The sequence below is a fragment of the Rhinoderma darwinii genome, chromosome 1, assembly GCF_050947455.1.
Source record: "Rhinoderma darwinii isolate aRhiDar2 chromosome 1, aRhiDar2.hap1, whole genome shotgun sequence".
In the NCBI taxonomy this organism is placed as follows: domain Eukaryota; kingdom Metazoa; phylum Chordata; class Amphibia; order Anura; family Rhinodermatidae; genus Rhinoderma; species Rhinoderma darwinii.
In genome coordinates, this window is record NC_134687.1 from 307629311 (window position 1) to 307656205 (window position 26895).

At 45.3% G+C, this 26895-nt stretch overlaps 1 protein-coding gene across 2 annotated transcripts in view; it reads right to left on the reverse strand.

The window, feature by feature from the left end:
* SUGP1 (SURP and G-patch domain containing 1) overlaps nt 1-26895 on the reverse strand; it is a 91611-nt gene that overhangs the window by 40167 nt on the left and 24549 nt on the right. The window contains exons 3-6 of one of the 2 annotated variants that reach the window (XM_075825494.1): nt 16598-16695; nt 8131-8352; nt 6524-6647; nt 5363-5457 (exon numbers count right to left, since the gene is read on the reverse strand). In XM_075825494.1, coding sequence (XP_075681609.1) covers nt 5363-5457; nt 6524-6647; nt 8131-8352; nt 16598-16695 — 539 coding nt within the window. Of the gene's footprint in view, nt 1-5356; nt 5458-6523; nt 6648-8130; nt 8353-16597; nt 16696-26895 lie in introns of both variants that reach the window. The other variant, XM_075825493.1, reaches the window with a different exon arrangement.

Sequence of the window (26895 nt, forward strand, 5' to 3'; positions counted from 1 at the left end):
ACGGCTAGGCGCTGACAAGCACGATGATGTCACTGTCTCGTGCCTGTCTGTACCAAGCTGATCACAGCTCGGCGCAGACAGGTGCGATGACGTCACTGCCTTGCGCCTGTCTGTGCCCAGCCGCTCACGGCTCGGCACAGACAGGTGCGAGGCAGTGACGTCATTGCGCCTGTCTGCGCCAAGCCACACAGACCGGTAAGCAGAGGGATCTCCTCCACTTTGAACTGGGTTAGGTGAATATGTATTTTGTTAGGCACTATTGCGGCTGTGTGAGGGAATAAAACGTGTGAAGGGCAGCTATGGGGGCATTATACTGTGTGAAGGGCAGCTATGGGGGCATTATACTGTGTGGAGTGCAGCTATGGGGGCATTATACTGTGTGGAGTGCAGCTATGGGGGCATTATACTGTGTGAAGGGCAGCTATGGGGACATTATACTGTGTGGAGGGCAGCTATGGGGGCATTATACTGTGTGGAGTGCAGCTATGGGGGCATTATACTGTGTGGAGGGCAGCTATGGGGCATTATACTGTGTGGAGGGCAGCTATGGGGGCATTATGATGTGTGGAGTGCAGCTATGGGGACATTATACTGTGTGGAGTGCAGCTATGGGGGCATTATGCTGTGTGGAGTGCAGCTATGGGGGCATTATACTGTGTGGAGTGCAGCTATGGGGGCATTATACTGTGTGGAGTGCAGCTATGGGGGCATTATACTGTGTGGGTCAGTTATGGGGGCATTATACTGTGTGGGTCAGTTATGGGGGCATTATACTGTGTGAAGGGCAGCTATGGGGACTTTATACTGTGTGGAGGGCAGCTATGGGGGGCATTATACGGTGTGGAGTGCAGCTATGGGGACATTATACTGTGTGGAGTGCAGCTATGGGGGCATTATGATGTGTGGAGTGCAGCTATGGGGGCATTATACTGTGTGGAGTGCAGCTATGGGGGCATTATACTGTGTGGAGTGCAGCTATGGGGACATTATACTGTGTGGAGTGCAGCTATGGGGGCATTATGCTGTGTGGAGTGCAGCTATGGGGACATTATACTGTGTGGAGTGCAGCTATGGGGGCATTATACTGTGTGGAGTGCAGCTATGGGGGCATTATACTGTGTGAAGGGCAGCTATGGGGACATTATACTGTGTGGAGTGCAGCTATGGGGGCATTATACTGTATGGAGTGCAGCTATGGGGGCATTATACTGTGTGGAGTGCAGCTATGGGGACATTATACTGTGTGGAGTGCAGCTATGGGGGGCATTATACGGTGTGGGGGCAGCTATGGGGGACATTATACTGTGTGGGGGCATTATACTGTGTGGAGTGCAGCTATGGGGACATTATACTGTGTGGAGTGCAGCTATGGGGGCATTATACTGTGTGAAGGGCAGCTATGGGGGCATTATACTGTGTGAAGGGCAGCTATGGGGGCATTATACTGTGTGGAGGCAGCTATGGGGGCATTATACTGTGTGAAGGGCAGCTATGGGGACATTATACTGTGTGGAGTGCAGCTATGGGGGCATTATACTGTGTGGAGTGCAGCTATGGGGGCATTATACTGTGTGGGTCAGTTATGGGGGCATTATACTGTGTGAAGGGCAGCTATGGGGACATTATACTGTGTGGAGGGCAGCTATGGGGACATTATACTGTGTGGAGTGCAGCTATGGGGGCATTATACTGTGTGAAGGGCAGCTATGGGGGCATTATACTGTGTGAAGGGCAGCTATGGGGACATTATACTGTGTGGAGGGCAGCTATGGGGGCATTATACTGTGTGGAGTGCAGCTATGGGGGCATTATACTGTGTGGAGGGCAGCTATGGGGGCATTATACTGTGTGGAGTGCAGCTATGGGGGCATTATACTGTGTGGGTCAGTTATGGGGGCATTATACTGTGTGAAGGGCAGCTATGGGGACATTATACTGTGTGGAGGGCAGCTATGGGGGCATTATACTGTGTGGAGTGCAGCTATTGGGGCATTATACTGTGTGGAGGGCAGCTATGGGGCATTATACTGTGTGGAGTGCAGCTATGGGGGCATTATACTGTGTGGAGTGCAGCTATGGGGGCATTATGCTGTGTGGAGTGCAGCTATGGGGGCATTATACTGTGTGGAGTGCAGCTATGGGGGCATTATACTGTGGGGAGTGCAGCTATGGGGACATTATACTGTGTGGAGTGCAGCTATGGGGGCATTATACTGTGTGGAGTGCAGTTATGGGGGCATTATACTGTGTGGGTCAGTTATGGGGGCATTATAGTGTGTGGCGGCAGCTATGGGGGCATTATACTGTGTGGGTCAGTTATGGGGGCATTATACTGTGTGGAGTGCAGCTATGGGGGCATTACACTGTGTGGAGTGCAGCTATGGGGACATTATACTGTGTGGAGTGCAGCTATGGGGGGCATTATACGGTGTGGAGTGCAGCTATGGGGGGCATTATACGGTGTGGAGTGCAGCTATGGGGGCATTATCCGGTGTGGAGTGCAGCTATGGGGGCATTATACGGTGTGGGGACAGCTATGGGGGACATTATACTGTGTGGGGGCATCTATGGGGGCATTATACTGTGTGGAGTGCAGCTATGGGGACATTATACTGTGTGAAGGGCAGCTATGGGGACATTATACTGTGTCGAGTGCAGCTATGGGGGCATTATACGGTGTGAAGGGCAGCTATGGGGACATTATACTGTGTGAAGGGCAGCTATGGGGACATTATACTGTGTGAAGGGCAGCTATGGGGGCATTATACTGTGTGGAGGGCAGCTATGGGGACATTATACTGTGTGGAGGGCAGCTATGGGGGCATTATACTGTGTGGAGTGCAGCTATGGGACATTATACTGTGTGGAGTGCAGCTATGGGGGCATTATACTGTGTGGAGGGCAGCTATGGGGACATTATACTGTGTGAAGGGCAGCTATGGGGACATTATACTGTGTGGAGTGCAGCTATGGGTGCATTATACTGTGTGAAGGGCAGCTATGGGGACATTATACTGTGTGAAGGGCAGCTATGGGGGCATTATGCTGTGTGGAGTGCAGCTATGGGGACATTATACTGTGTGGAGTGCAGCTATGGGGGCATTATACTGTGTGGAGTGCAGCTATGGGGGCATTATACTGTGTGAAGGGCAGCTATGGGGACATTATACTGTGTGAAGGGCAGCTATGGGGACATTATACTGTGTGGAGGGCAGCTATGGGAGCATTATACTGTGTGGAGGGCAGCTATGGGGGCATTATACTGTGTGAAGGGCAGCTATGGGGACATTATACTGTGTGAAGGGCAGCTATGGGGACATTATACTGTGTGAAGGGCAGCTATGGGGACATTATACTGTGTGGAGGGCAGCTATGGGAGCATTATACTGTGTGGAGGGCAGCTATGGGGGCATTATACTGTGTGAAGGGCAGCTATGGGGACATTATACTGTGTGAAGGGCAGCTATGGGGACATTATACTGTGTGAAGGGCAGCTATGGGGACATTATACTGTGTGGAGGGCAGCTATGGGAGCATTATACTGTGTGGAGGGCAGCTATGGGGGCATTATACTGTGTGAAGGGCAGCTATGGGGACATTATACTGTGTGAAGGGCAGCTATGGGGGCATTATACTGTGTGAAGGGCAGCTATGGGGACATTATACTGTGTGGAGGGCAGCTATGGGGACATTATACTGTGTGGAGTGCAGCTATGGGGACATTATACTGTGTGGAGGGCAGCTATGGGGGCATTATACTGTGTGGAGTGCAGCTATGGGGACATTATACTGTGTGGAGTGCAGCTATGGGGGACATTATACTGTGTGGAGTGCAGCTATGGGGACATTATACTGTGTGGAGGGCAGCTATGGGGACATTATACTGTGTGGAGTGCAGCTATGGGGGCATTATACTGTGTGGAGGGCAGCTATGGGAGCATTATACTGTGTGGAGGGCAGCTATGGGGGCATTATACTGTGTGAAGGGCAGCTATGGGGACATTATACTGTGTGAAGGGCAGCTATGGGGACATTATACTGTGTGAAGGGCAGCTATGGGGACATTATACTGTGTGGAGGGCAGCTATGGGAGCATTATACTGTGTGGAGGGCAGCTATGGGGGCATTATACTGTGTGAAGGGCAGCTATGGGGACATTATACTGTGTGAAGGGCAGCTATGGGGACATTATACTGTATGAAGGGCAGCTATGGGGGCATTATACTGTGTGAAGGGCAGCTATGGGGACATTATACTGTGTGGAGGGCAGCTATGGGGACATTATACTGTGTGGAGTGCAGCTATGGGGACATTATACTGTGTGGAGGGCAGCTATGGGGGCATTATACTGTGTGGAGTGCAGCTATGGGGACATTATACTGTGTGGAGTGCAGCTATGGGGGACATTATACTGTGTGGAGTGCAGCTATGGGGACATTATACTGTGTGGAGGGCAGCTATGGGGACATTATACTGTGTGGAGTGCAGCTATGGGGGCATTATACTGTGTGGAGGGCAGCTATGGGAGCATTATACTGTGTGGAGGGCAGCTATGGGGGCATTATACTGTGTGAAGGGCAGCTATGGGGACATTATACTGTGTGAAGGGCAGCTATGGGGACATTATACTGTGTGAAGGGCAGCTATGGGGACATTATACTGTGTGGAGGGCAGCTATGGGAGCATTATACTGTGTGGAGGGCAGCTATGGGGGCATTATACTGTGTGAAGGGCAGCTATGGGGACATTATACTGTGTGAAGGGCAGCTATGGGGACATTATACTGTGTGAAGGGCAGCTATGGGGACATTATACTGTATGAAGGGCAGCTATGGGGGCATTATACTGTGTGAAGGGCAGCTATGGGGACATTATACTGTGTGGAGGGCAGCTATGGGGACATTATACTGTGTGGAGTGCAGCTATGGGGACATTATACTGTGTGGAGGGCAGCTATGGGGGCATTATATTGTGTGGAGGGCAGCTATGGGGACATTATACTGTGTGGAGTGCAGCTATGGGGGCATTATACTGTGTGAAGGGCAGCTATGGGGGCATTATACTGTGTGGTGGTTATGTCAGGGGGTATACTATATAAAGTAGTATACTGCAGGCTCAGGGGGATATAGAATAACTCAATGGCATGGCATGCAAGTAGGGGGGTGGTGGCATGTAAAAAGGAGTGTGGCCTAAATAATCGTTCATTAATCGTGATCGAAGTTACATGATCAATTAGTTGCGATTTTGATTTAGGTCATAAATCGGCGAGCCTTACTTGTATGTCTATCTACATACGGCAGACAATTGGAAAAAACTTGTAAGACACATATTTAAAAAAAAACACAAGTGCACAAACTTTTACTTGGTGCAGTTTTCTGTCTTTGACTTTTTAGTTTATATTCCGCTATCTTCTTTCGGTAATACAGAAACTCTGGGCTGTTCTGATCATGCAGAAATCTGCAGAAAAAGGAATTGTACATTAGGAATACCATTTGAACATAAACTTCTATGCTGCAGTCACAGATCACAGCTCTGAGTATCACCTAAAACTCCATATCATTCAACAGCGTCTATGAAACAAGTGCCAAAATATTGGAATTTCCTCGCTATTGGATGCTTGAATTCTACTGATTAATACTGTAATTATTTGGCTTGTCCACAATGAATATTTCCAACTTCCAAATATATTCAAATGTACAAAACAAGAATATAAAAGTATTTTGTTTTACTATTTACATTTTCAGTAGCATATGGTTGCACTAAAATATGTTCATTTTGATACGTCACATATAGTTTTGGGTCGTCAGGGCAGGAATGTTACATTACATTCCCCTGTAAAGGGCGCTGCCATAGTAGCTCTAGAAAAAAATACATCCTTGGTTCTTACATTACAGAGACGGTCAGGATTTTCTAAGACCCAGCATATCTAGTCCATACAAGATATGTGGTGTGCCTTACACATTGCATAGAGAACGATGGGGGGGGGGCACACACTCTGGTCAGCAGGCACTGTAGGGAGCGAGGGGAGCTGGAAGGCAAAACCGGGCCTGCAGAATTATAATTGGTCCAGCTCGATTATAGATATTTGGGCTCTGCAAGAGGATTTCCACTGCCGTTGTATACAATGACAGGGTCGCAACCTCGAAGGCTTCTCTCTGACACTGTGCCAGCCCTGACCAGACACGGAGTTGTGAGAAATTCAACACAGCCCCATTCAGGTGAATAGTGCGAAGTTGCCGTTCCTACGCAGCCTAGTTAGGAGTCACGCAGCATCAGCAAGAAAAGCCGAAGGAGTCGCTGTGCCTTACCCACAACTGCAGCTCCTACCCGCCAAAGATTGATGGGTGTCCCAGCCAATGCAGACATTAATGGCAGATACCAGCAATAGGCTATCAATGTTTGTGGTAGAAAATAGCATTTGATGACACAGATGGCCATATTTTAGTCAATCTCACAATGGTTTTAGAATTAGTAGGTCAAAAGTCTTGAACCTACATTATGCAAACACTCGTTTCAAACTCACCCAAAAGATGGATTGTCCTTGTAGTCTTCCATTGCCATTTTTTCCAGCTCTCTGCCCCCTTCAGCTACAAATCGAGCCAACTGCTCCACCACTTTGCGTGTTTCTGAGTCCTCTGGGGGTGAAACTTTAAGCAGGCTGTCAGTACTGGGATTCAATTCACACAGCAAACAGTCAACAGGCATTTAACTGCTAGGAAGAGTACCAAGGCAAAGGAAAGGAAGGGAACAAGGCAGGAATGAGAGAGCATCAAATGCTTAATGGTCAGCCCTCGTGGCCAGCATCCCTCCACACTGTATGTTATGCATCATTTTCTCTGACCAACAACTTCTGAACCTTCTACATCACAATGTATATATGCATTTAATGTCATCTAGAAAAGTGCACCAGCGAACAGCAGCTCATGAATATGCCAGACTGCAGAATCACAGCCCGCTGCAACTAATAAAACGTACGTTTAGTCAAAACGAGAGCATATTCATACATTAGACACACTCTTCAAAACAGCGTGCCTGTCACTGCTCTCCGAGAGGGCAGCATGAACTAGGGGACAGGTTCCCTACACGTCTACATGTAAACCTAAGTTATGCCACATAATACCGAAACACTGTTCTCTCTTTAGAAAATTACAAGTAGCTATTTCATTTGCTAGGTTCAGGACACAGACTGTAGACCATACTCAACTAGGACTGCTTATTTTAAGATCTACAGAGGATTGGTTTGTGTCACATAATTCTAGGACAGATAATATTAATATTTTTAAGATAATGTCCGATCTTTGAGTCTATATTCTATAATCCCATTAAAGACGGATAGGTAATATGATACAGATATATATACACACACACATATATATTTTTTCCTAGAGGTGTAGATGTTTAAGCTTTTTTTCCCATACATTTTACATGGCGGCATCTTTTTACGTGACTGCATGGATGCTCATTATTCTATGAATTGCCTTACTTCTTAGGTTATGTGCACACGATAACTGCAATTACGTCTGAAATTACTAAGCGGTTTTCAGGAGAAAACCTCCTGAATTTCAGACGTAATTGCTCGTACTCTCGTTTTGCGGGGCGTCTTTTACGGACGTAATTTGGAGCTGTTCTTCATTGGAGTAAATGAAAAACGGCTCCAATTGCGTCCCAAGAAGTGTCCTGTACTTCTTATGACGAGGCTGTAATTTTACGAGCCGTCTTTTGACAGTGACGCGTAAAATGACAGGTCGTCGGCACAGTACATTGTAATGGGCAGATGTTTGCGGACGTATTGGAGCCGTTTTTTCAGACGTAATCCGAGGCTGTAATTACATCTGAAAATAGGTCGTGTGAAGCCAGCCTTAGAGATACTTCATTCAAAGCTTTTATTGGCTGGCTATGGTAATCTAACTCTTTCCAGCTCTTTTTAGGAAAATTGATTTAGTGTTCATGCAAATTACCATATATTGTGTAATGTACTGTATAAAAATAATCACCCTACATCAAGAAAGTCCTCCATGAAAAATCTCAATTTCAATAACTCCTGCAGGTAACATGATTATTTACTACTACTGCTGCTGTATCACTATTATTACTACACCACACTAAATCACCTGTCCTTTTGCAACTTACTTTTTATTTCTAACCACTGCTCATAGTCCTCGTCGTCGTCATCATCATCCTCAGGGGATTTAAAAACAGTGCTACGATTCAGCTTGGGTGTTTGCTTAGTACGAGTACAGGACTTCATTTGGTTGAGCATGCTCTCCACAGAGGACCCATGCCTTTTTCCTATTAGAAGCGGCTTCTTCTGAGTAGCTGATGAGCTGCCACTAGAACTCGCTGTTGAATTTTCTTTAAAAATTAAAAGAGAGAGTATTCAGAACTGTAAAACGCTTCTATGACACCTATAACCATTGTACATGGATCATTTCCATTCAAATTCTTGCAGACCACAGATGATAAATTCTAATAGATTTCCTGTTACATAGTTTGCACTAGCAATCAGCTGACCCGCCGGAATACTGTTGCAGCATGCGATGACACATACACAAACTGAGGATCTCAGATGAAACTTAGAACTCCTATCACTCCAAAACATAGCAGTCGACACAATAAATACCTCCATTAAAAGCCAGAAGGGGCCTATAGCCTGCATTGCTGTGTGCAATGTGGTAACGGGGCTAGGCGAGACATTTTATATACTGTCGTTTTTGGTACACCGGGTTAGGCACTATTACTTTCAGCGGGCACTTAGAGAAACATATGGAGCACTATTAATGTTGGGGGCTCTATAGGAGACCTCTGCTTTGGCACAATTATTTTTGGGGGTCCCCTCAACAATTAATGTTGAGGGGACTTTGGGAGAACTGAGCTTGGCATGGTTATTTTGAGGGACACTGTTGGCACGATTACCGTTGGGGCACGCCAGTTAGCACAATTATTTTGAGGGATACTATGTGGGAACTTACTGTTGGGAGCACGTTTCTAGGCAATATGACTGGGCATTCTGGTATAGTAATTAAGGGAACTAATACGGTCGGGGCACTATCTGCTTGGCACAATTATTGGTGGGGGTACTGTGTGTGGCACTAATTACAGTCACTCTGTACATAATTATTTCTGGGGCGCTATTTGTGGCAGTAATTACTGTTGGGCAATTTCTGTTCACGATTATTTTAGGAGCCACTATTATTTTGGGGGCATTATCTGTGCGGCAATATTATTTTAGGGGTGACTAAAGTAATATCACTTATCTCTGCAGTACTGCATTTGGGGGCACTGGGCAGCACAGCAGGCACAGTATTAGGGGTAGCAGCAAATGACACTGTTAGAACACCAGGATTGCGGAGTTTATGCTGAGATGGTGGGGATGATGGAAAAGGGAGGAACCGAAGATGTCTGGAAAGTAAACCTTACAGAGAGGAGTCATGAACAGAAAAAGCGTTCATAGCAGTCGGGGCTGAATGGATGAGGAAAGATTCTAAATAAGAAGGACTCCAATCAGAAAAGACATCACCCGTGAGCCACTGTATGTATTTGTGTATTTTACCTGTTACTGCGTCTGATCAGTACTATATTCTCCTGTATGTTCTGTAGCACAAAATTTAATTAAAAAGTCATATCCATCCAGGGACAGTGTTTTAAAACCCTAGCAATAATAACCCCTAGCAATAGCCCCTAAATATGTTGAGACCATTCACCCACTATGGTCCTGTATCAACACGGTACCAAGTAGATTTCAAAACCCTCCCGAGTTACAACAGTAGGTCTCCACCCAACTAAAGTTGCCTACCACTGGTCTAACTGATAATAAAGGCACCTAACTAAAATTGGTCTGTGTAAAAGAGCTAAAAGTGTTGTCTATAGTTTGGAAAACATACCTAAAATCTAAACTATAACTGGGCCAGTTATATCAAATTGCTGGAATCACTGATTTGAAGGCACTGCAATTGTATTAATATTGCTATCTTGGTGATGACTTTTTGCCAATTGCTGCATGTAAAATAATGGTAGGAGTCGATATTGTGCATATGTACAGAGCTATGCAAAAGTATTAAAAAAAAAGTATGGTGTTTTTCCTGTTTTGTTCCACTACAATCTTGAATTAGAATGGATTATTTGTGTTTCATACAATTTGATTTAGACAACATACCCACCACTTTGAAGGTGCAAAATCGTATTGACTGACTTAACCTTTTCATGACCAAGGGTCATTGATACCCCTGTCTCCAGGTCAAATTTTCAGTTTCTGATATGCACTTTTTTAAACGATAATATCTTTTCAACCACTTTGGATATTCTAACTATTTTTACTTTGTTTTTTTGCAAGACTTATGAGGCTTTAATTTTCTAGATTAGTGGAATTAATTCCATGATGTAAATTTTTATTATGAGAAAAAAAAAAACATTTGTAATCTTTTTTTATATATATACACACCAATGTTATGTAGTGTGTGTGTGTGTGTGTGTGTGTGTGTGTATATATATATATATATATATATATATATACATACACACACACACACACACACACACACACACACACACACACACACTCACACTTGCAGCTCTGTAACAGTTAGCCGTCGTCACTCTCCTCTCACAGGGGATCCAGGAGAGAGAATAAAGCCTCCAGCACACTTCCGACACGGTTTTCACGGCCGTTTTTGACGGATCCGTGTGTCCGTTTTGTCGGCCGTGTGCAATCCCGTGTGCACTCCGTGTCTCCGTTTCGGTGCGCCGAGCATGGTACTGTCCAGGGTGCTGAAAGAGTTAATGGGCTGCACTGATCGCCGGTAACTTTCAGCCCCCTTGACAGTACCATGCTCGGCGCGCGGAAAATACAATTTTAATGTAAAAAAAAATAATTTATACTTACTTTCCTCCTGTCCAGCCTCCAGCGATGACGTTTCATCCATGTTGCCACTGCAGCCAATCACCGGCTGTAGTGGCAGTCACGCACGTCAGGATGACGTCAGAAGGCCGGCCTCCATGGATGACGCTTCATCCCACGTGACCGCCTCTGCAGCCAATCACAGGCTGCAGCGGCCTCTGCAGCCAATCACAGGCTGCCGCGTCATTCTGGAAGGTCGGACTGGAGGAAGAAGAGGGACTCGTCACCAAGACAACGACCGGGTAAGTATGAACTGATTTTTATTTTATTTTTAATCTGCAGCCTCTTTTCTCTATCAGTGATTGATAGAGACAAGTGGCTGCCGATTAGTGTAATATTTCGGTTGTATTTATGTTTTACTGCCCGTCCGGCGGTTGCTAGGCAACGGTTCCGTCACACACGGACGGCACACGGATGCCTTCAGTTTTTTTGACGGCCCCATTGACTTGCATGGGCCTCACGGTCACGGAATCCTGGACCAAAGTAGGACATGCTCTACTTTGGATCGGAACGGAGCAACGGACCGTCAAAAAAACTGTAGTGTGCATGGCCTCATTGAAATGAATGGGTTCAGGGTGCTATCAGTGACAAAAACGGATAGCACCCTGAAGGAAAAAACTGAAGTGGGCATGGGGCCTAAATAAGGCTATGTTCACACGGGGTATTTAGCCGAGTTTTTTGACGCGGAAACCGCGTCGCAAAACTCGGCAAAAACGGCCCGAGAACGCCTCCCATTGATTTCAATGGGAGGCGTCGGCGTCTTTTTCCCGCGAGCAGTAAAACTGCCTCGCGGGAAAAAGAAGCGACATGCCCTATCTTCGGGCGCTTCCGCCTCTAACCTCCCATTGACTTCAATGGGAGGCAGGAGAAAGCGCATTTCTCGCTGTTTTATGCCCGCGGCGCTCAATGGCCGTGGGCGAAAAACGGCGCGATAATCGCCGCGAAAATCGGCGTGCAGGGAGAGGAATATCTGCCTCAAAGTTCTAAACGGAATTTTGAGGCAGATATTCCTCCCCCAAAATACTCCGTGTGAACATAGCCTAGACTGAAGAGTTAAAACAAAACTTTCGGTACCTTATCTGCTCAGATAACGAGCACACTCCGTTATCTCTGGGCAGAAGGGAGAAGGACGGGGGGGAGGTGTTGACACACTGGACAGAGAGATAAGTGCAGACTGCTACATTGTGAGCAGCGGCTGCACTTGTAAGTTTAGTTTCATTAAAAAAACACGTTTGTTTTATAAAACTAAGTCAAAGAGGTTTCGGCACTTGTAAGGAGAGCCGACACATAGATTAGTGCAAAGCTGCTCACGCTGAAGCAGCTTCTGCACACATTAAAGAGGCTCTGTCACCAGATTTTGCAACCCCCATCTCCTATTGCAGCAGATCGGCGCTGCAATGTAGATAAGAGTAAAGTTTTTTGTTTTTTTTAAAAAACTAGCATTTTTGGCCAAGTTATGACCATTTTTATATTTATGTAAATGAGGCTTTCTAAAGTACAACTGGGCGTGTTTAAAGTAAAAGTACAACTGGGCGTGTATTGTGTTCGTTACACCGGGGCGTTTTTACTTCTTTTACTAGCTGGGCGTTGTGTATAGAAGTATCATCCACTTCTCTTCACAACGCCCAGCTTCTGGCAGTGCAGACACACAGCGTATTCTCGAGAGATCACGCTGTGACGTCACTCACTTCCTGCCCCAGGTCCTGCATCGTGTCGGATCAGCGAGGACACATCGGCACCAGAGGCTACAGTTGATTCTGCATCAGCGTTTGCAGGTAAGTAACTACATCGACTTACTTGCAAACGCCGATGCTGCTGCAGAATCAACTGTAGCCTCTGGTGCCGATGTGTCCTCGCTCGTCCGACACGATGCAGGACCTGGGGAAGTGACGTCACAGCGTGATCTCTCGAGAACACGCTGTGTCTTTGCACTGCCAGAAGCTGGGCGTTGTGTAGAGAAGTGGATGATACTTCTATACACAACGCCCAGCTAGTAAAAGAAGTAAAAACGCCCCGATGTAACGAACACAATACACGCCCAGTTGTACTTTTACTTTAAACACGCCCAGTTGTACTTTAGAAAGCCTCATTTACATAAATATAAAAACGGTCATAACTTGGCCAAAAATGCTTGTTTTTTTTAAAAAAAAAACGTTACTCTTATCTCCATTGCAGCGCCGACCTGCTGCAATAGGAGATAGGGGTTGCAAAATCTGGTGACAGAGCCTCTTTAAACCCCAGATGCACGCTGCAAATGTCTAGACGCGTGCTAACTGTACTGGGCATCAGCAGTTAGAACGTATATAGCCATATGGCAGTCGTGAAGGGGTTAAACAATAATTAAGGCAAAAAGCAGACAACTTTAAAGGGAATGTGTCGCTAGAAAATGTTGACATATTTTTTTTAGTTAAACAGTTAGTGTATACATGATTAGACATTGTTATAATTTTTTTTTATTTTTTCACAAGTCAGGAAATATTATAAATTAGATTCTAATTTATAACATTTCCCTGTGCTGATCACTAGAGGGAGCAATTTCCAAGATTGCAGCATTGGCATGTGGTAAAGCAACCACATTGCTTTATGCTGCAAATTTGGTGTAAACACACACGCTGTAGTGAGCTCACAGAATCCCCCCTCCCTTATCCTGGCTAGTGCTAGGAGAAAAGAGGGGGATTGAATGTTCAAGCCTCCTACACTGTGTGCCGCCATTTTTTGAGCGAATACACAGTGTAGTAGGCTTACATACAGTGGTTATAACACAAAACATACATAAACATGACTTACCTGCTCCTGCCGCCGCCTCTCCCTCCGGTTCGTCTGCTCCCTCCGCTTGCTTCTGAACACATGCCCGGAAGCCGCAACCGGAAGTAGTCATCTTCCTGTCCGGCCGCGGGTTCCGGTCCACAAGAAAAAGGCGCCGGATGTCGCTCGGCTGAAGACCTTACATTTGGACTGTGTGGGAGCGGCGCATGCGCCGTTCCCACACAGACGGCGTACAGCATAGTCAATGGAACGGCTCCCGTTCGCATTGTCTATGGGGCTGTATGTGCCGTATTCCATGTCTGTATGTGTCGTTAATCGACACATACAGAGATGAAAAAAAAAATGGCAGCCCCCATAGAGAAGAAAAAGTTTGGAAAAAAAAAAAAAGTTAAACACAAACACACAAATAAAGAAACTTTTTTTAAATAAAACACTAAAAGCACATTTATCGAAAAAAAAATTTTTTCGCGACACCCTTCCTTTCAAGAGGCTCTGTCACCACATTATAAGTGCCCTATCTCCTACATAAGTAGATGGGCGCTATAATGTAGGTGACAGCAGTGCTTTTTATTTTTAAAAAAAACTATCTATCTGTTTTCACCACGTTATTAGCGATTTTAGATTTATGCTAATGAGTTGCTTAATGCCCAAGTGGGCGTGTTTTTACTTTAAACCAAGTGGGCGTTGTAGAGGAGTGTATGACGCTGACCAATCAGCCTCATGCACTCCTCTCCATTAATTTAGTCAGCGCATAGGGATCCTTTTAGATCGCTATGTGCTGTCTTATACTAACACATTAACGATACTGAAGTGTTTAGACAGTGAATACACATTCCACGGGATGTCTATTCACAATCTCTGCACTTCGTTACTGTTTCTATGGTAGTTACAGCAGAGGAAGCGTAATCTCGTTGTAACCGGTCATCTACAGCGTAATCTCGCGAGATCTGTTCTTGGTGTATGTGCAGCGTAGGTTCCCACCTCATAGAGCTCGCCTTTTCGTGGCAGGTGGGCTCACACAATTTGATCAAAATGTGCGCTAAGAACCTCCCTATTGTAAATAGATTTAGCAGTAATGCATATTTATTTATATTTAGTGGCTTAGGTGGCATTAATGTTCGCAGCGTGCGGTCGCCATTGTGTTGCTGTATAGGTTTGCAGTCACAGGCATTCTTGCACCTGCATACACGTTTTGTTTCATTTTGTTGGAATGTGCTGTTCAAACTTTTGTGATGTTTATGTGACTTAAAGAGACTGTCACCACGTTTATGCTGCCCTATGAAAGAGCAGCATAACGTAGTGCTAGAGACCCTGATTCCAGCGGTGTGTCACTCACTTTGTAATATTCACTTGTTTTCATAAAATTCCTGTTTATCTGCTGCAGCACAAGCCAAGCAAGGAGTTCTCTCAGTGATGTGATCGCGCTAAATATTCACGAGCTGCAGCTCTTCTCGCCCATCCAGTGCCGATTAACAGCTTTCTCCCTATGCACCACAGTATGGGGAGAAAGCTGTCAATTAGCAGCGTGGGGGTGGGGGGAACCACAGCTCCTGAAAACAAACAGCTTGCGAGGCAGGAGATAAACAGGAATTTTATAAAAACAAGGAAATATTAAAAAGTAAGTGACACACAACTGGAATCAGGGTCTCTGTCACTATTCAAATAAACACTCCAGCAATTTTTTATTTACCTCTACAGTGCAGCATAGGCTATTATTAAAGAATAACATAGAGGCTCTTGTTTATGCATGTTTTAGATAATGTGCCATTTATGGGTTGTCTGCCATGTTGGTTCCTGCTTCAGCTCTGATATGGTGCCCTTAGGCCGGGTTCCCACGTAGCGTAAACGCTGAGGAATTTCCGCAATGGAACACTGTGCGAAAATTCCGCAACAATTCCAGTACCAGCAAAGTGGATGAGATTTAGAAAGCCTTTACACAGCGTATCCAACCCATGGGAACCCAGCCTTAATGCAGCCTACATTTCCCATGTAGCTTCTGGCTTTGCAGAGGCAGAGGGGGTGGAGTCTAATCACACTGCACTTGCTCTGCTTTAAGTCTAACCGCAGCAAGAGATAAATCAGTGACCAAGAACTACTGTCCTCACACTGCAGAGTCCCAGTGTTTCCAATGTGATGCAGTTTAGTCTGTCTCCTCCTTATGTCAGTTTTTACAGAGGAGGCAGTGAGAAGCAGCATCTCATAGAAATACACTAGACTCCCTGCACACAGCACTCCACAGATAGTATAGGCAGTTCGGGTGAGTCAGGGGGTAGGGGTGGTTATAACTCTGCAGTTAATCATTGTATGGACACACCTATTATATCACTGCATTCCTGCTCCCTTAGATAGGGGAGAAAAGATCTCTTCAGCAGCACTATATGCATGGGGGACCAGAAGGCATTTGATTGGTGATTATGTAATTTAGACTTTTAGTCATTTACACACAGGAGAAATGACCACCTGTCAGCACATAAGAGCATGGTCTATTCTGGTGGTCAGACTGAGGTCACATGACACAGCTGCCCATAATGAAAGGCTTCAAAACGTATAGATGCAACAGAGCAGAAACAGAGGGAAGAAACAAAATGACACTGCTAGAATATTGTTGGTAAGTTAGTATGATATGTGCAAAACAATTGCCAGAGTGCTCCTTTAATGCTGACCTCAGATAGAGCAGCATAAGCCTGGTTGGTGAGAGATTCCTTTTAAAGGGAACCTGCCATCTAAATTATGCTTCTCTCACTGAGGGGAGCTTAATGTAGTTACAGACATTGCATTTATTCTATATCTCCGATGCTGTGATAACCCTTCCTCTTTAGCTGAATGTAGATGACAGGTTCCCTTTAATATCCTTATAGCAGGAGTCTACAATATCCTTTTATGATAATAAATAGTAATAATATATATCACAATTTAATATACAAGCAACTAACTCACCTGGGCCTGTCTTTTCTTTCTGTAACTTTAGAAACTGTTGTAAGAAGCTGCCATCATTTGCAAATTTATTTGATGTGGAGGAAGATGCAACTGCAGAGCTGAAATGAAGCACAGAGTAAAGCATTGTATGCATAGTACAGTTTTCAGGTAACTGATCACATTTAGTGTTAAGATGACTTGGGTGGTTGTGTGTGATAGCCGATTCATAAAATACTCACAACCTCAGGGCTTATGTACACACCAAAAGACCCAGTACAGCAGCAAACGGGGTATAGCCGTAGACACACTCTGTGCCGCCATATGGCGCCTTCATATATGGTATTGTATTCTCCCCTATAAAGAATTCTTCTAGAGAATACATCCGTAATATATCATGTGATGGAACATGCAACAGTATGGCCCCCAAAGCAATCTATTATGGCCTCAGTCACACTTGCATAGGTTTACTCCGCATTCTGTTAATATGGAGTAGTTGCCGAATATTGAGCCAATGTCTTTCTTTGGAGGTCTTTTTTTTACCTCTGACATTCTGCAAAAAAGTTTCACCACATGCACATTTTTCAATACGTAGCTTACTGTATTCACCTATAGAAAATCTGTTTGAAGCGCTTCACGGACAAAATATGTCCGCCACCCATAAGAATTGTGCTGAATATGGCTCTGTATTGAGTACTGTGAGCCAAAATTCACACTACAAGTACTGTACCATATAGATCCTGTACAATGCTCTCCTAGAATAGTGCTTCTACAGGGAAATACGATGCGTTATACAGCATTGCATGGAAAAGGCTGTATGCTTCTAATAAAATGCTTGCCTCTCTGTATATAGTAATGGGCCATTTTAATTGCTACAATTCTGATTACGCTCTCATGCACATGGCAATGTTGTGTGCAAAGACCCTGTACATTGATACAAGGAGTGCTTACACAACCGTTTCATGGACTCAAGTGTGACACTGTTTGGTGAGGCAATGCTTCTAAGTTAGAATAGCTCCGTGATACAGCACACGGAAGTACGGCATTGACCTATACCAGCCTATGGGCTACATATTTGAGATCTGTGTAATACAGATCCTGAATATGGACCTGTTTTTGATTCCTCAGGGGAATTTCCAGCCAAAAATGGCTCAGGCAGACCTCTGCTTAACACTGGCACAAATTACAGATAATTTTCTTTGCATCCTCATTAATGTGTGTGTATTCTGTTGACTTCTATGGGGAGAATACAGCTGTCAAAGTATCTGATGGAACATGTATACTGAAAAAAAAACTGGATTTTTGTACAAACCAGTAAAATACCTCTCTCATTGAATTCACTGGGGGACAAAGTACCATGGGCATAGGCCTCTGTCACTAGGAGGCTGACACTAGGTAAATATAAAAAGAATGTGTGGCTCCGCCCAGTGGGCTATACCTTCTGCTGAGCACTCAGCTCCTCAGTTTGTACCAAGAGTAGTAGGAGAGCAGAGGTTTAATACACTACGTTTCCAATGAGAAAAGCAACCTCAAGAAGTCCAAAAATGTAACAATGAAGAAATAGGGTGGGACCGGTGGCCCCCAGTGAATTCAACGAGAAAGGGATTTTACTGGCAAGTACAAAAATCTTGTTCTCTCGTTACAGTATTCACTGGGGTACACAGTACCATGGGATGTCCTAAAACAGTCCCTTAGGGTGGAAAAAAAAAAAAAAAAAAAAAGAATCAGCCATGCGAGCAGCCTAAACCACAGATACTTGCAACACCGTCCGACTCAACCTGGCATCGGCAGAGGCCAAAGAATGGATCCGGTAAAATCTCAAAAAAGTATGTAACGAGGACTAGGTGGCGGCTTTACAGACCTGAAGGGCAGAAGCCTGATGCTGCACCGCCCAGGAGGCCCCAACTGCCCTGGTAGAATGAGCAGTGACCCGGAAGGGAGGTTCCCTACCCTTAGTAGAATAGGCCCTTTTAACGGCCAACTGTATCCAGCTAGGAATGGTGGCCTTTGAAGCTGGGCTCCCTTACGAGGTCCCTCAGGAACAAATAGAGAGTCTGACTTCCAGGGGGACTTCGTAGCTGCTATGTAGACCAGAAGGGCTCTAACGACATCCAAGCAATGTAAGGCACGTTCACATGGATGAGGTGGTTTAGGACAAAACGAAGGAAGGACAATGTCCTCATTAAGATGGAAGGAGGAAACCACCTTAGGAAGGATGGCACTGGACGGAACACCACCTCGTCCCTATGAAAAACCGTAAACGGATGTTTGCAGGAAAAGGCTACCAGCTCAGAAACTCTACAGATAGAGGTGATCGCCACAAGAAAAACTACCTTCCTGGATAAGATCCTGAGACAAACTACCCACAAAAGGTTCGAAGGGTTCAAGGACCAGATTGAGATCCCAAGGTTCCAGAGGAGCGACTCCCTACAAAAAAGTCTTAATTGGAGCGCAGAAAGCCAAAATATGTTGGAAAAGGATAGGGCTAAAACCTGCCCCTTTAAAGTAGCCAATTTGAGTCCCTGATCCAAACCGACCCAGAGGAAGGCCAGAATTCGCGGGATAGAAAAGCAGAGGGGGGGACGGATGGGGATTCTCACCACCTAAAATAATTCAACCAAGTGCGATGGTTAATCCTTTGGGAGCGAGTCTTCCGGGCCTTAATCATGGTCTGAATGACCAGATCACAGAAACCTTTGAACTTCAAAACCACGGTTTCAACAGCCAAGCCATCAAAGGTAGCCGAGGTAAATAAGAGTGGAACATTGGACCTTGGGAAAGGAGGTTGTGTCGCAGAGGAAGTGGCCACGGGACGTCTGCTAACAGGAGAATGAGATTCGCGTACCAAGCAATGCGATGCCAGTCTGGGGCCACCAGAATGGCTCGGTATCCTTTGCTCTTGACCATTTTCAGCACTCGAGGCAGGAGTGGAAGGGGAGGAAAAAGATAAAGGAGGTTAAATGTTGACCAGGGGAGAACGAGATTGTCGGCTCCTATGGCCCTTGGATCCCTGGTTCTGGTGACGTAGTCCTGGCACTTGTGATGGAGATGAGCAGTGAAATATCCAGGCGTTCCCGGCTCAGGTAATCCGCCTCCAGTTGTCTACTCCTGGGATTGCAGTGTTGAGATTGCTGGGACATTTTGTTTCGCCGAGCAAAGTATCTTGCTGTAGAGTGGTCTGTCTGTATCCGCACTGGACGACCCTTCAGACGAGACGTCCAGTGAGTAAGGGCCAGGAATATGGCCCTCAGCTCCAAGATGCTGATGTCAGACCAGGTGCCCTGGACTGTGAGGCAGCCAAAGACCGCCCTCCAGCCGGACAAACTTGCGTCTGTTGTGAGGACTTGCCATTGGAGAGTTGTGAAGGGTTTTCCCTAAGAGATGATCCACCATGGCAGTTCCTTTTTGACTGAAGGGGGCAGATGGATCATCAGATCCAAGGAGTCCGGAGACTTGTCCCAATGAGACAGAATTGCCAGCTATAGAGATCAGGAGTGAAATTGAGCAAATGGGTCTGCCTCAAAGGTTGAGACCATCGTCCACAAGATGTGGATGGAGAAGCGGATGGAGCAAGGAGCATTCCTGCGGAGTACGGTCACTCCCTGACAGAGATTTTGTCCCTGGGTAAGAATACTCTGGCTTCTTCTGGATCCTGGACCATCCCTAGAAACTCCATTCTCTGAGAAGGAGAGATGACTTGGTGCTGTTGATCAGCCATCCGAATCTGCGAGAAAAAAAATCCAGTGTAATGTTAAGGCTGTCCAAGTTGTCCGGTTTGGAAGGTGCCTTCACGAGAAGATAGTCCAAGTATGGGATAACCACTATCCCCCTGGATCTGAGGAGAGCCATGTGTGCCACGCCATGACCTTGGTGTCGTGGCCAGCCTGAAGAGATGGGCCACAAACTGGAAGTGCTTGGAACCTATGGCAAAGCACAGGAAACACTGATGCACTTGAGCAATGGGAACATGAAGATAAGCATCCTTGATGTCCATTGAGGACAGGAACTCGGCGACCTCCAAGGAAGCGACCACCGATTGCAGAGACTCCATGCAAAACCTTTGAATCTTCAGATGTCGATTAAGACATTTTAGATCCAAAATGTGTTAATGAGATCCATCAGTTGGTACTGGGACAACTACACCTTGATGGAGATTTTGAATGGCTTGAGAAAAAGCTTAGGCCCTGGAGGGGCACCGAGGGGACGTCGACAGTAAAAAAACGCCTGGTAGGGCGAGAAGAAAACTATTTTGTAGCCTGCCGACACAAGCTCCTGCACACAGGCGTCTTCGAGCCTTGTCACCAGAGGGAAAAGCTCGGTTGAGGACACATTTTCAGGCTGTGGAAGCCCACTGTGTCAGAGCAGGTTTAGCGGGTCTGTTGCGGGGCTACCTGGAGTTTCTAGACCAGAAGGATGGTCTCTGCGCTTGGAAGAGAGGAGTCATGTAAGTTCGGCCTCTGACGTGGGGTCGAGTACCGAAATGAACAAAACCATCTTTGTCTTCTGACTGAGGGAACTGGGCGTCGTCTTTGACGACATTGTGGAAGAAAAGTGCTCCTTCCTCCTCTAGCCTCAGAAATTAGTTGGACCAGGTCAGGTCCAAAAAGGAGATCCTGGGCAAATGAAAGGGCGAAAATCTTCTTCCCTGAGGCAGTGTTAGTATCCCAATTCCTAGTCTAAATGGCCCTGCGGACAGCTACTGCATTAGCCATAGCCTTAGCCGACCTTTGGGCAGCTTGGACGGAGACATGTCAGATATATTTAAACATCTGCAAAAGCTGTGCAGCTAGCAGGGAAGTATCCACCCGAGAGTCCCCTGAATCAATTGCGTCCTGTAGTTGAGTAGCTAGTTCAATACTAGCCAAGCTAACCCAATATGCTGCAAAAGAGGGTCTGTCTGAAGCTGCGGCCGAGCTGAAAGTGGCTTTTGCCATGGACTCCACTTTGGCGTCAACAGGATCCTTTAAGGCGGAAAGTATCTGCAAACGGTAAGGTAGTATTTTCATAAACCCGGGCCATGGGAGCATCTACCTCGGGGTGAGGAGAGAGAGAAGAGAGAAGAGAAAGGGAGAGACAACTGCCGAGAACGGCGTTGTAAGGCATCCGCCATGACCTCGGAGAAGCAGGAGAGATTATCTACCGCCTGGGTGAGGGAGGTTCACTAACCGTGGGAGCTGGAGAATCGTGTGGTGATTTAGGCAGAGGGCATTGAACACAGACTGGGTCAGCCTGCCCGCATGGAAACCTAATACTGCACCGTGTACACTCAAAGTGTGTTACAATAGCAGGGGGGTTGGGATCTTAGGAGCTTTTCCCTTTGAAAACATATTATGAGCCTTTTACAAAAAAAAAACATAGCCAATGGCTATCCTACCAGACCCCCTAGGTACCGTGTCACCCGTGAAAAAGGAATGTTTCCAGCTCTGTATGACTTCTTTGCACCGCTCAGTGTACTATGGCGTTCACTACCGGTGATAGGAAAACAGAATAACCCCTTCCCTTTCCGCCAAAAAAGAAAAAACAGCACTGCGCTGGTTGGACAGGGCGGGCATGTGATTCAGGTCCCACCTGGTGACCAATTAAAACGCGATAACGGTGTGGAGGAGAGCGGGCAGGAGAAGGGCCTCCTTGCCTAACCGTGGGAGCTGGAGAATCGTGTGGTGGTTTAGGCAGAGGGCATTGAACACAGCCTGGATCAGCTTGCCCGCATGGAAACCTAATACTGCACCGTGTACACTCAAAGTGTGTTACAATAGCAGGGGGGTTGGGATCTTAGGAGCTTTTCCCTTTGAAAACATATTATGAGTCTTTTACAAAAAAAAAACATAGCCAATGGCTATCCTACCAGACCCCCTAGGTACCGTGTCACCCGTGAAAAAGGAATGTTTCCAGCGCTGTATGACTTCTTTGCACCGCTCAGTGCACTACGGTGTTCACTACCGGTGATAGGAAAACAGAATAACCCCTTCCCTTCCAGCCAAAACAGAAAAACAGCACTGCGCTGGTTGGACAGGGCGGGCATGTGACTCAGGTCCCACCTGGTGACCAATTAAAACGCGATAACAGTGTGGAGGAGAGCGGGCAGGAGAAGAGCCTCCTTGCGGCCTAGCAGAGAACCAAAGAGGAGGGCAAAATTAATAGCGTTGCCGGCGGAACAACGCAGCTTGTAGTAATAAACAGAACATAATGCTAAAGTATGTATGCCTGCACATAAGTGTTAGAAAAGCCATTAATAGGACACAACACCTCAGAATTAAAAAAAAAACCCTCTATATATAATGTCGCAAAAGCCAATGGCATTCTAAATGCTCCACCACCACAGCAGCTCCTAATGGTGGTGGGGGGGGGCCTTACTTGTTAGTGGTCTTCAGGCGCAGCCTGTTACCCCTTCGGAAAACACGCACACGTAGTGTGGCTATCCAGCATCCTCAAAAGCCGATGTGGTAATAATAGGGGAAAGGGTGACCAAGGCGGGGGAACATCCACCAGAGAGGTGGGCATCCACTGAGGTGGGAAGAGCATCCGCCAAAATGGCAGTCATCCACTGAAAGAGTGGCAATTCCTTCTGCCCAGCGTCCGCAGGGGAGACACCAAGTAGAACACACGAGGAACTCGCACCCTACACCTGAAAAATAAATAAAAATAAAAAACGTAGCAGAATTGCCTGCGGTGCAGGACATATCTGCCTCCTATGGACACTAGGCTAAAACGGCAGAGCGGAGTACTCAGCAGAGTGTATAGCCCACTGGGCGGAGCCACACATTTTTTTTTACCCATGTTACAAATATGGCTGTATAGAAATATTTTTCCCCCAAAATTCCGCGAAAAAATTACAGTACAATGTAAGTGAATACGTTTTTACAAACCCCCATTTGCTCACAGCATAAAATTTTTTTTTTTAAAAATCAGCAGTTAGTTCTAGGCATGATGGATATTATAAAATCCACAGCATCCCCTATCTGTTACGGAAATTACTCCGATTATTCTGCAAAGATTTCATTCCTTACCATGCAAAGTGTGAAATCCGCAACGAAATTCGAATGAAACACATAAAAATATCATTGCAGATTTTGGTGTGGATTTTTGTAGGCTGGTTCCATGGCATATTTCTTATGCTGTGTGTGAACCTAGCCTTTACGTTTTGGATGGTATTTCTTAGTGGTTTACAACAGGATATTTTCTGGTTTACATACAGATCAGAGAGCTAGTTTAACCCCTTAAGGACGCAGCCTAGTTTGGGCCTTAAAGGAACAGTGTCATCACAAATATTTTATTTATATGTTAAAGATGTTAGTGCCTTAATATAAACGTTTATTTTCATTTGTGTGTTTGTGTTTTACTGTTTCTTTTTTTCACACTTTTTTTTCCCTATGGGGGCTGCCATTTTTTGTTCCATTTCTGTGTGTGTCGATTAACGACACACACAGACATGGAACACGGCAGCCACAGTCCCATAGGGACTGCGAACGGCTCCCGTCCCATTGACTGCCGTGTACGGCGTCTGTGTGGGAACTGCGCATGCGCCGCTCCCACACAGTCCTATTCGAAATTGGCGCCGTCCGGCGCCATTTTCCTGTGGACCGGAAGTCGCGGCCGGACAGTGATATTACTACTTCCGGTCGCGGCTTCCGGACAAGTGCACATGGGACAGCGGCAGCAAAGGGAGCGGACGGGCCGCGGCGGCAGGAGCAGGTAAGCGATTTCAATGTATGTTAGTGTTTGTGTGTGTTTACTACTGCATGTAAACCTACTACACTGTGAGTTACCTCAAAAAATGGCGACACACAGTGTAGCAGGTTAAACCTTTCAAACCCCTCGTTTATCCCGGCACTAGCCAGGATAAAGGAGGGGGGGATGCTGAGCGCTCACTAGAGCGATAGCTTTTAACCCAATGTTGCAATGCTGCAATTTTGGGAACTAGCTCCAAACAGCTCCATCTAGTGACCAAAAATGGGTAGTATTATAAATTTTGAAAAATTTGAAAAAATTTATAATATTTCCTGACTCGCGAAAAAAATAAAAAAAATTTGAACAATGTTTAATCACCCACACACTAAATGTTTAAATTTAAAAAAAAAAACATGTTTTTGGGGCGACACCATGCCTTTAAGGCTCAGAGCCCATTTTTCAAATCTGACATATTTCACTTTATGTGGTAATAACGTCGGAATGCTTAAACCTATCCAAGCGATTCTGAGATTGTTTTCTCGTGACACTTTGGGCTTCATGTTCGTGGTAAAATTTGGTCGATATATTCAGTCTTTATTTGTGAAAAATTGCAAAATTTAGAGAAAATTTACAAAAAATAGCATTTTTCAGAATTTAAATGCATCTGCTTGCAAAACAGACGGTTATACCACCCAAAATAGTTACTAGTTCACATTTCCCATATGTCTACTTTAGATTGGCATCGTTTTTTGAACATTCTTTTATTTTTCTTGGACGTTACAAGGTTTAGAACATAAACAGCAATTTCTCATATTCTTAAGAAAATTTCAAAAGCCTTTTTTTGAAGGTGCCAGTTCAGTTCTGAAGTGGATTTGAGGGGCCTATGTATTAGAAACCCCCATAAAACACCCCATTTTAAAAACTAGACCCCTCAAAGTATTCAAAACAGCATATAGAAAGTTTTTTAACCCTTCAGGCATTTCACAGGAATTAAAGCAAAGTGGAAATGAAATTTGAAAATTTCATTTTTTCTGCTGAATTTCAATTTTATTCAATTTTTTTTTAGTAACAGAGAAGGTTTTACCAGAGAAACACTACTAAATATGTATTGTCCAGATTCTGCAGTTTTTAGAAATGTCCCACATGTGGCCCTACTGCGCTCGTGGACTAAAACACAAGCCCTAGAAGCAAAGAAGCACCTAGTGCATTTTGAGGCCTCTTTTTTATTAGAATATATTTTAGGCAGCATGCCAGGTTTGAAGAGGCGTTGAGGTATCAAAACAATGGAAACCCACCAGAAGTGACCCCATTTTGGAAATTACACCCCTCAAGGAATTCATTTATGGTTTTTGTTATCATTTTGACCGCACAGTTTTTTCACAGCACCTATTTGAATTGGGCTGTGAAATGAAAAAAATGATATTTTTTCCAATAAAATGTCATTTTTGATCAAATTTTCTTATTTTCACAGGGAACAACATACCCCATTTTGTTGCCCAATTTGTCCTTAGTGCGGCAATACCCCATTTGTGGTGATAAACTGCCGTTTGGGCCCATGGGAGGGCTCAGACGGAAAGGAGCGCTATGTGTTTGTTGGAGTCCAGATTTTGCTGGATTGGTTTTCGGGTGCCATGTCGCATTTGCAGAGCCCCAGAGGTATCAAAGCAATGGAAACCCACCAGAAGTGACCCCATTTTGGAAACTACACCCCTCAAGGAATTCATTTATGGTTTTTGTTATCATTTTGACCGCACAGGTTTTTCACAGCACCTATTTGAATTGGGCTGTGAAATGAAAAAAATTATATTTTTTCCAATAAGATGTCATTTTTGATCAAAATTTCTTATTTTCACAGGGAACAACATACCCCATTTTGTTGCCCAATTTGTCCTTAGTGCGGCAATACCCCATTTGTGGTGATAAACTGCCGTTTGGGCCCATGGGAGGGCTCAGACGGAAAGGAGCGCTATGTGTTTGTTGGAGTCCAGATTTTGCTGGATTGGTTTTCGGGTGCCATGTCGCATTTGCAGAGCCCCAGAGGTATCAAAGCAATGGAAACCCACCAGAAGTGACCCCATTTTGGAAACTACACCCCTCAAGGAATTCATTTATGGTTTTTGTTATCATTTTGACCGCACAGGTTTTTCACAGCACCTATTTGAATTGGGCTGTGAAATGAAAAAAATTATATTTTTTCCAATAAGATGTCATTTTTGATCAAAATTTCTTATTTTCACAGGGAACAACATACCCCATTTTGTTGCCCAATTTGTCCTTAGTGCGGCAATACCCCATTTGTGGTGATAAACTGCCGTTTGGGCCCATGGGAGGGCTCAGACGGAAAGGACCACCATTTGGCCTACTGGAGCTTTTCTGGTGCTAAGTCATGTGTGCAGAAGCCCCTGAGGTACCAGTACAGTTGAAACCCCCGAGAAGTGACCCCATTTTAAAAACTACACCCCTTAAGACATTCATCTAGAGGTGTAGTGAGCATTTTGACCCCACAGGTATTGTGTAAAAGATAATGCGCAGCAGATGGTGCAGTGTGAGATTTGCAATTTTATATATGTATATGCCATTTCAGTGTCCAATATAGTGTGCCCAGCATGCTCCACCGGAGATATACACCCCTTAAATTGTAATGTTGGTTCTCC